Consider the following 11,414-nt stretch of genomic DNA (forward strand, 5'->3'; position numbering starts at 1 on the left):
TGATTTGAAACAAATTTTTAAGAGCTATCCTTTTCTTCAAATGAGGTTACTGAACTTACATTGAGTTAAATAACTAACGCCCCCCCCCCCTCCCCTTATTGAGTAAATTATGATGAAATTGATTTTAGTACCACACGACAGGATTAAATCGATATTGTCTTTCTTTTGACATGTGGGGGAGGGGGTGGGGGTGGGGGGTGGTAGCCAGGTTAGTTGCCTATTATCTACCACAGTCACATAAGACTGGTTTACCCAGTGGCCTTTATAGATACTGTGCGCTTGTCTAAGGAACTCACAACATTGCCATCCGAAAAAAAAATAAGGGACCAACACACAAAACTATGTGTAATCTTGAAGGTTTATAGTCTGGTTAATACAGTTTAGTGAGAATTACTCATAAACATGATGACAAAGAACAATCACAAAGACCTGAGTGACGTCAACTTCGTTCTATTTATAGAAGAAGCTAGATTTACGAAATGAAGACAGTTTTTACAGCTCTTATTTATAACTAATGCGACAATATTGACTCAGTAAAGAAGCTGGACTCAGTTGAACTACTCTATTAAAAGTTGTTCATATGTCCACAAATAGTGAGTAGCATTATGCATAGGCATTGTGAATGCTTTCTCAAAGAGTTAGTTTTAAAGTATTTTAGAAACTGAATCAAGATAATTTGTTCCACTATACAAGACAGACATATAGGGTTTAATACTGGGGTAAATGTTTTTATTTGATTTTTAAATATCTGACTTCGCCGCCTTTAGATAAAATGACATCCAACTCATGTAGTTGATGGTACTGTGACTAACGAAACACATGAGGACGATTCCATACAATGTAAAAGGTGAACTACTCCATGGACAGTTCAACATCACAAGGACATTGATATTCAGACAAAGCCATATTGAGATATCCAAAGCTGTTTTTTTTTTTTAAGTGGATGTTTGTGACGTGAGAACCATGTAAAGAGCAAGAAAGACAACATCAGTAACAAGGCAACTAAAAAGATACGGCATAAACAATTTTGGAGTCCGTGAATGTAGGTGAATTGGACAGAGGAGAATAAGGACAAACAATGGTAAACTATCTTGTATTTTGGACACGTCAAAAGACATTACGGAAGTGTGTCCATAATGAAGGAGAGAAAGATAAAGTCAGTAAATGTGACTCATGTATAAGGGAGCAACGCAAAACAAACGCCTTTAGTTTTTGTGTCCATAATCCCATCAGACAACAAAATGAGTTGGGTCAAGTTAAAACCTTGTTGGCGATAGAATCATAAATACCCTGCATTGCTTTAAACATCATTACTAATATATATAGTGCAAGTCTATGTCTATGTATGCACTGACACATGATCCAGATAGTGAAATTATTCATTGCTTGTTTGTTTTGTTTGCTTTTAAGGAGTTTACGGCGCTTGCGACACATTTACGTCATATTTAGAATTACAAGTAAAGGTATCCAAGACAAGAAAGGTAACGGGGATTGGATCAAATAGAGAACAAATGTAGTAGTAGTAGTAGTAGTAGTAGTAGTAGTAGTAGTAGTAGTAGTAGTAGTAGTAGAAGTAGTAGTAGTAGTAGTAGTAGTAGTAGTAGTAGTAGCAGCAGCAGCAGTAGTAGCAGTAGTAGTAGTAGTAGTAGTAGTAGTAGTAGTAGTAGTAGTAGTAGTAGTAGTAGTAGTAGTAGCAGTAGTAGTAGTCGTAGTAGTACTAGTAGTAGTAGTAGTAGTAGTAGTAGTAGTAGTAGTAGTAGTAGTAGTAGTAGTAGTAGGATAGTAGTAGTAGCAGTAGCAGGAGTAATAGTAGTGTAGTAGATATAATAATAATAATATAATAATAATAATAATAATAATAATAATAATAATAATAATAATAATAATAATAATAATAATAATAATAATAATAGTAATAATAATAATGAAATGGAATTTCCTATCATTTTTATGCTGAAGATACACAAGTATACAAATTTGATGTTCAATGCAATATACATTAATTGATATCGTCTGTCGAGAACTGCATTGCAGAATTAAACTATTGAATGGAAACGAATAAGGTTAAATTGAATGATGAAAAGACAGAGGTTATGCTGTGCACTAGAAACAAAAACGGTAATGGCTTGATGGAACATTTAAATGTGAATATAAATAGTTGTTCAATTCCGGCGTTAGAAATCTCGGGGTATTCCTGGTACATGATTTTTCTATGAAAATGCCTCTGTAAAACTCTTACAAATAAGCTTAAGAAAATATCCACCATTAGAAAGTTCCTTAGAAAACATGCAAAAATGAAACTTGTCACAACTCTTATTTTATCACGTCTAGACTATTGCAATGATCTTTTATCTCACATAAGCCATGATAAAATCTCGTGCCTGCAGGTCATACACAATAGTGCGGGCTAAAGTAGTGACAAGACAGAAGAGAATGGCACACTCCCTGCCTATTCTGCATGAGCTGCACTGGCTGCCTGTCAAGGAAAGAATCATTTTTAGAATTGCTCTGTTTTGTTTTAAAAGCATGAATGATGAAGCACCCGACTACATTAAAATCATTTTAGAAATATATGTACCAAATAGTAATTTACGATCCTCTACTAACAAAACGAAGCTTACTCTTAGAAACAATTATAAATATAAATTTTATGGCGGTCGTTCCTTTACCTACATCGGGCCCCTTGTGTGGAATGACCTGCCCAGACGGATGAGAGAAGCAAAATCTAATGATAGTTTTTAATCTTTGTTAAAGCACTACATTTTACCGTTACATTTTCATGAGACCGATATTATTAAAACAGTATTCCTTTATAAGTACATTTAACTCCACAAGATAGAAAGCACAAGAACTGCATTACTTGTACCTTTATATTAACATACAGGGCGAGACATGACGTCTCTTAGAACAATACATTTTTTCCCCGACAGAGAACAATGTTAACGGCCAGGTACTCTATTCACACCTGAGCATGGCGATAACATTTGAGCAAAGAGCGTTTTCCAACGCCTCAATTATGCGCCGCTCAGAACCCTGGACCTTCCGATCCAAAGGCGAGTGTCATACTACAAGAGCTAATAGCGGTTCCGATATAATACAAGCAATCACAACCTGGCAATAGTGCAAGTGAACCTGATGCTGTAAAGGTTGGTAATATCAACGTCTTAGAATTCAAAGAGATTTCCAATATTAACTAACTAATTTGTTCAACTGCCGCATAGATATAGAAATGATGAAGCTAGCGGCAATCCAGAAAATTGTAAACCAAAATTAGAGATGAATAGAATTTTACATCGAAAAAAATTCAAAGATGCAGGAAGACGTTAAAAAAACAACAAACCAAACAAGCCGTGCGTGAGCGTCAATAGCTAGAGACATTTTAAAGAAAGTAGAGAACTTAAGCGAACAAGCAAGATAAGATTGGAGGAAGGCTTACAAGGAAAGAAAAAAGAGGGGATTTTACTCTTCTGTCAATAGCAGTAAAAGTCCCATGCTGTCATCACGAGAAAAAACAATCCAGGTGGATAAGAACCGAGAAAAGAACAGGCAGGGTTCAAAAAGATAGTAATTAAACAGAAACATCTAGAACAAAAAATTGAAATAAACATCCACATTATACACCTGTTATGTCGAATTTAAAATAAAAAAGGCCTTGGAATTGTATATCCTCCAAACAAGAAGAATATTTCAAAGCACTATGAAATACAATAAAAGACAATAGAATTCCTAAAATAAATGCATCGCCAAAAGACTTAAGCTTTAATAGATCGTGATACCGACTTGAATGTGATCAAATCGCTTTACAAGAGTAGCCAAGCCAAACAGCAACACTTAACATGAAGAACGCATGACCCTTTAAAGCGATTATTTTATTTACTCAAAAAGAGATTATTTTATTTACTCATTTGCACATAAATGTGGTTGAGGACGAATGTGAGTAAAGAGTATTTTCTAAGGACAGGAACCGGTTATCTGGAGGTCTGAAGGCGAGTGTTATACTGTTGTGTTGTGTTTTGGAGGGACAAGACAATATAAAATATTATGGAAAGACTCACCCGATAAGGGTCACTGATTTTGATAGGGAAAATTTTTTAAACTTCCCCCAAGTCGTTATGCACAACGTTTGTTGCGGAGTGATATGTCACCGTTTTCTGACGCCGATAATTAATCAAGAATTAAAATGATCGTGTCAGCCTACAGAAATGACGACTATAAATACACAACAATTAAATACACACACAGAGAATTTAGATCAGCCCAGCGATCAAAGTAGACATAGTGGAGGAACAAATACAAGAAACATAATCACGGTTATTAACCTGAATTGTCGTAGTTTCATTGGCGTAAATAGAAAGTTTAAACTGGAACTAATTCATACCCACCGTCCCAGTGTTACAATTGCAAAGCAATTCATTAAAATAAAGATATTGACGGCATATTGATTTAACGACAACTACTTTGACCCACCACCTCACCGAAAGGGCCGTGCACTGGGCGAAGGAGGTGTCTGAATGCCGGTGAAAAGATATTATAACATCAGTCGAGAGAAATGCAGACACTAATAGCAAAATTATTTGGACAAAAATGTCACTGTCTTGAAGAAGAAATCCTCTTTGGTGGCTTTTAAAGACGGCCTTCCAGAAGAATAATTGTAATGGAACAAATATACCAATCAGTGTAAAAATCTACAATAATGGGAAAACTCCACCATACAGTATTTGCTGGAGACTTCAACCTCCCTGATATCAACTGGAAGAATCTAAGCTTCAAACCAAATCGACAATATGGCAATCAAATATATGAAAAGGTGCTACAAATTGTCCAGTACTTGAACATGACCCAAACACTATTAGAACCAACTCGTAGGGAAAACACACTTGACATCATTGTTAGCATACATCCTGAACTCATTCAGGAATGAGTGATCATGACATTGTAAAATTTGAATTCAAAGCTAAACTACAATCAGACTAAAGCAATCGAAAAAAGTATTTGTATATTCAAGATGAGACATGAATGGGATGATGAATGGCCTTAAAGACAACTTTGATGCTTTTGAAAACCAAATTTTAATGATGTTAATAAAAATTGGGAGAGTTTCCAGACAACCGTCACGAAATCAGTCAATAAGCACATCCCGAGCAAAACTTAAGTAGAAAGCAATATGTGCCTTGGATGACAGAAAACATAAAGCGTATAATTCGACAAAAGCAACGTCGCTAAAACTTAGTTTAACGGTCCAAGAATCACAAGGACTAGGATATTTTTAGAGCTCTTCGTAAGGAAATAAACACACAACTTAAGACAAAACATGACAAATTTGTCACTGATATGCTCAAAGCTGACTCCGATTTTAATATAAACCCAAACGGTGCATCACAAAACGCTTCTGGAAATATATCAAATTGAAACGCAGGCATACACCAGGCATTGAAGTTTTACCAAAACCGGATGGAACAGAAACTTCTGACACCACAGAGAATGCAAACAAACTTAACACACAGTACAAAAGCACACTCACAAAAGAAAACAACGTTGCCTACTAAGAAAACAGATATCCTCCAATGTCAAGAATGACCATTACTCAAACCGGCATAACCCACAGCTCCAGGTTCTAAATCCTTCTAAAGCAAGTGGTCCATATCTGATACTCACCAGAAAAAAAGAAATAGCTCCTTATTGATGCATAATTTTCCAACAGTCACACGAAACAGGCCGTGTGCCCAAAGACTGGAAGCATGCATTATTCACTGCCATGCACAAAAAAGGGAAACGAGATATTGCCTCGAACTATAGACCAGGTTGTCGGACGTCTGTCACATGTAGAGTACTTGAGCACATTGAGTTTCATTCAATAACGGAGCACTATGAAAGACAAAATGTGCTAGTCGATTACCAACATGGGTTCCGAAAACATAGATCTTGTGAAAGCCAGCTTGTACACCATAGAAGAAATAGGAATGGAATTGGACAGCAGAAAACAAAAAGATCTACTTGTTTTAGACTTTCCGAAGGCAATTGATAGTGTGCCACATAGATGAATCCTCAGAAAACTGGAACATTATGGTATTAAAAACAATAACCCAAAGGCCTCTGACAAGACCATTGATGAAAAAAACGACCCAAAACAGAGTGAACAAAAGCGCATTATTGGCTTGATATCTGGCTATAATTATAAAATTCAGGAAGAAGTCCTGGATGGACATAGAAGTGCAACCGGGGGTACGTCAAGGATTTGTCCTTGGACCACTCTGCTTTTTAACCTTCATTAACGACTTAGGAAGAAATATATCAACTCTTACCAAGCTCAAACTGATCGCCGATGACATCCTCATATTTCCTGTCATTGAAACCCAGAACGACGCAGACAAATTACAGAATGATCTTGGCTCACTTCTATCATGGGCACAAACCTATCAGTTTCAATTCCATCCCAAGAAATACTTTGTAATATCAATAACTATTTTTTTAAACAGCAAATTAATTATGACTACCAAATAAGCGGTCATTTATTAAAATACGTGGACACAATACCTTACTTGGGAAATCACGTAAACAAATCACTGAAATGGGACCAACATATTGATAATATTGTGGCAAAAGCAAATCGTACCCTTGGCTTCCTGAGGCGGAATCTGTACCAGTGACACCCCCCCGGAGCCCCCCCCTGAGCCCCCCCCCTGAGCCCCCCCCCCTGAGCCCCCCCCCCCCCAGGCGAAATAACAGGGATACAAACAATGCTTTAGTCGGATCCATATTGGAATACGCGGGCACAGTTTGGGATCCATATCAGATGGCCACATCAAGAAAATCGAACAAGTTCAAAGGGCAGCTTCGAGGTTTGTCACCAACAATTACTTGCGCGAACCACGATGCGTTACTGAACCTCTGAAATTGTTGCAGTGGAAAACACTGGAGTGTAGGTGGAAAGAGAAAAGCCTCCAACTTCTCCAAAGACCAGTACATTCCAACTAAACAGTAGTAACTTTACCACAATTACAAAACAACACCATACATTCACAAGAAATTATCACAGCAGTAAGTTCACAATTCCAACACAGAACCAACGCATATAAAAACCATTTCTTCCCAAAAACCATCAAGGAATGAAAAACTCTCCCACAAGAAATCCTAGATATTATCAACAACAACAAATTTGATCAACTATTAAACATTTATCTTTCAACTTAATAACACAATAATGCAAAAAGTCACCACATAATTCTGTAAAATCTGCAGCGATGGGTAATTCGCCCTCATGGATTTCCGACCTTGACGCGGTGAAAGGGCTTGAGGCATATAGGGGACAAAGATGTAAATCCCGGTTGACCGTCACTAGACCCGGGTATTGGGCCTAATCGAGCCACTTGAGCGGCACGCCCGATATGTGACTAATCGAGATCCAACCCGGTGCCCGAATGGTTTTTCGGCCATCCTGGGCTCCATACTATTAAAGGACGAATTCAATCCCTCGAGGGCGCGGGGACGTACACTCCTCTAAACTAGGTGAGAAGTTGCCAGGCTTCTCCACCAGTAAGAGGAGAAACTGGGTGGTAGCGAATCGGCTTTGGTCGAGGACCTTCCTCAAGGCAAAATCGCTTCATCAGTGGGGAATTACCACCTGTTCAACATGTACCCGGTGTGGGATGGAACCCGAAACCGCAGAGCATCTAGTTGAACGATGTGTTGTGATGAAGCTTCCGGGTGGTTTTCCGACGGTGCACCAATGCGGTGAAGATTTTGCTAATTTGGTCGATCGTCATAACATAATAGTGTGAGCACCATTAGAAGCTGCTGCCTTTTGCAGATAAAGACGTTGAACTTGAACTTGGAGTTACTAGGAGGAGGAAAGTTGACAAGAAAAGAGGCATAATCGGATTTCTTTCATAGAGGTAGATCCCTACTGTCGCAGGTGACAGAACAGTATGAAAAGATGAATCCACACCCAAATCCTCAACGACACGAGATGGGAATAAGTCGTGGAATTCATGTATTGGATATGCATTAAAACATTGAATCTTCAGAAAAATTATTTAAATTGGTTTTATTGGGTTTTTTGTTTGTTATTCTGTTCGTTCTTTTTATAGATTACTTATTATATTAAAGGACGTACTTTTGATAATGTGTGAATAAACCCGAGCAAATTTGTATACACCTGTTTTACAGTTTACGAATGACGTAAAACAGAAAAAATGTGGGAGAAAAAATAATTAAAAAACTGGCACGAAGTGAGGGACCGGATTTGATTGAAAGCCTTGCAGATATAAGAAAAAACACACAAACTAATGTTTACTCTAAAAATAACACTATTCTTTTTCAGACATTTTAACAAGCACTGACCCGAGAGACCTACTGCCATTGTACTTACAAAGATTTTGTTATCAGCCATTTTCACATAATGTCTTGTGTCAATCAACATTTGGAAAATCCAGACTGCCATCCCAACACAAGCACTGACAACTCTATCATCGACGTATCAAATGGGTTTATTGAACCCCTTGTCTCAGACCATGCCGTCTGGTGGCTTCGATTAATAGTTCATGGTGGGGTTGCTCAAATAATTGCGTTTTTTGGCGTCATTACAAATGTTATTAACTTCATTATATTTATAAAGCTGGGTCTAAAGGATCCAATAAATGTGAGTCTACTAGGATTGACATTATCTGACTTTGTTTCCTGTTTCTCAAGTCTCTGGAGTGGCATTTGTCAATTTCCTCCTTTCAAGGAATTAGATCTACCTTTTGATCAAGACTCGGTGGATTTTATGTATGGCATATTTCCAAATATGTTGTGTGCTGATGTCACGACTTGCATTACTGCTTTCATCACATTCGAACGTTGTCTGTGTGTCACATATCCGTTGAAATTAAAAGAACTAATCACTACCACGAGAGTAGCCTTTGCCATAATCTTTATATTTATCTTAAACATCGGGATACACGTCCCATTTTTCATGGTATATTACTATGGTTGGGTGTTCTATCCGGAAAGAAACAGAACTCTTTATAGTTTTTTTTTTTTTTTTTTTTTTTTTTTTTTTTTTTTTTTTTTTTTTTTTTTTTCAAAATGGCGGCGCTGAATAGCGACGCACAGTTACACCTATGTGATGAATTCTTTTGATATTTATTTGTTTCATGACAACATTTCACTCATTTCCGTATTAAACGTTGTATGATTGTTCGTATTAATGAATGGTATGTACTTCAAACTTTAACGTTTAGAGTTCTGCTTCAAATCCTCGGAAAAATCGTTCGTATCAATGTTTTTGTCTGAAGGAAATCGAAATGGCGGCGGCCTTGTTTACTTCCGACACAAAAGTGCACCGCTAATTTCATCTTATTTCGCGATTTGTTGATTGAAGACCTATTCTTCGCTTAATATTACATAAAGCGTTGTATGATGATTTAGAATTACAAAGAGGCATCAAAAATAATAAACCATCCTGTTGATGAAGTAGAAAGAATTCACGGAAAAGCAATAGAAAGGAAAGCATTCTCAATTACCAACAATAAAAAAACAACATTTTATACCATGAATTTGGTCTTTTGCCATCTGGGAGAAGTTTTTGTCAGATTAAATGTGGAACTAACAAGTATAAATCGACGTTCGTTCCATCAGCAATAAAAATGTTGAATATTTCATATGGTACAGCAAAACCAAGGATTGATGCGTTGACTGATTGACTGATTAATTTGTTTAATGTTAGATGAAGTGACCAATTGATAATGATGATAATATTTGGTGTTGAATTGCCAAGAATGTAACGAATTGAAAATGAAATGAATATGTTAATGTTGTGTATGTCGCACGCGTGAAAGAAAGAGAGGAAGAGAGAGAGAATGGGTAGAGGTGTCTGTTCAATGTTATAGTTATCATATAACGTTATGACAAGTGTAACTAAATGACAAATTGCCATATTTATGGACAATAAAGATCTATTATTATTATTATTATTATTATTATTATTATTATTATTATTATTATGGTTAGAAAAGAGCATCTCAAATCAATGGATATCTTTTACATGTTAGCTGGGGCCATAATTCCTGTCCCTACCTTATTCATCAGTGCTGGATCAACAGCCATTTTGGTTTATCACTTGAAAAAGAATTCAAAATGGAGAAATTCGGTAGCAAGCACATCAAAAAACAACCAACAATCATCATCAAATGTACCGTCCCGAGACAGAAAAGTTGTCAAAATGGTCCTACTGATTTCAATCATATTTCACATCACATTTTTCCCCAGTACAATCGGGACATTAATGATGCTCGCGTTTCCGGAGATAACAAAAGGAAAGTCACAAGCAAACGCGGTGAAAATTTATTTCTTTTTCACTAACATTTTAGAAAAAATCAACGCGTCCACCAATGTATTCATTTATTATTGCATGAGCTCTAATTATAAAGCGGTGTTTGAAACAGTTTTCAGTGTTTGCTATAGGAAGAAACAACTCCCTGCTTAGAATTGTACTAAGTTTAGTGTGGTTTATTTTTAACCGACGTATACATAAATTCAGATCTGACCCCGAGCGCAATTATGAGCCTAGGTTAACAATGCTACAATGGACAATATTTTGCGTCATTTTAAAAATGTTTTCATTACAACAATGAGCCCATAATGATTTGGATTATCAGATCTGCAAAAAAGTGCACGTCGTTTGTATCCTGTGGTCTAATAACAATGTTATGTCATGGGATAGAGAAGCTTGATAATAAATAAATAGGAAAACATATGAAGATTGGATTTAACTTATTTGTTTTATTTCGGAGGAAGAATACGATTTCCTAGAGAGAAAACAAATTATAATTTTATATTTTGCATCTTTTAAAATTTTAAATCCACTTTTAGTTGGTATTTAACTTGGATATAATACTACTAATTATTATTAGATAAAAAGACCTCAAAATAGAATGATTCAGGGGAGAATATTTCCAGACCCATTCTGCCATCATCTTTGTTGTTTTCATCCATGTACCTCATCAGAGACACCAGTGTTGTCTCGAGACAGACAAGTAGTCAAAATGGTCACCATTGTAATAAAGTAACATTAACGTAATATATCAAGAGAAACAACTGTATTATGTATGTATGCATCAACTATTATTGAGTTATGTCCTTTGAATGACAAGGTATACATGTATTGTTGATTGTAGAGTGATGTCCCTTAAAAACTCCAGTAATAAACAACCTGTCACCAGAAATGGCTGTCCGTAATTGATCTTCAGTGTCTGTCAAATAATTAAATTAAAAACATCACATTGGCGACGAGGATTAAACTCAAAGTCATAGTAAGTTTAAAGCTTACAAACCCAGAGCTAGAAGCTAGAGCCAATAGCTAAGCTATTATGGCTTTGTATGGTCATATTAACGAATTTCAGGCAGGAGAAGAGACAATTCATGACTATCTAGAT

At 36.4% G+C, this 11,414-nt stretch overlaps 1 protein-coding gene across 1 annotated transcript; it reads left to right on the forward strand.

Moving 5' to 3' along the window:
* Positions 1-211: 211 nt before the first annotated feature.
* LOC144975539 (uncharacterized) lies at positions 212-10,471 on the forward strand. The gene is made up of 3 exons (XM_078919700.1): positions 212-593; positions 8,321-9,061; positions 9,959-10,471. Exons 2-3 carry the CDS (start codon positions 8,399-8,401, stop codon positions 10,463-10,465), a joined length of 1,170 nt encoding a protein of 389 aa, XP_078775826.1. The 5' UTR covers positions 212-593; positions 8,321-8,398; the 3' UTR covers positions 10,466-10,471.
* Positions 10,472-11,414: the final 943 nt, after the last annotated feature.

This window comes from Berghia stephanieae, chromosome 6 (genome assembly GCF_034508935.2).
Source record: "Berghia stephanieae isolate SIO BIC M18660-M18661 chromosome 6, UCSD_Bste_1.3, whole genome shotgun sequence".
In the NCBI taxonomy this organism is placed as follows: Eukaryota; Metazoa; Mollusca; class Gastropoda; order Nudibranchia; family Aeolidiidae; genus Berghia; species Berghia stephanieae.

Bases quoted from the DNA above. Each gene is read 5' to 3' on its own strand.
- LOC144975539 (XM_078919700.1), top strand. From the start codon at position 8,399: ATGTCTTGTGTCAATCAACATTTGGAAAATCCAGACTGCCATCCCAAC. The intron at 9,062-9,958 runs TCAAAATGGCGG...ATTATTATTATT, and splicing joins TTTTTTTTTTTTTTTTTTTT to ATTATTATTATTATTATTAT.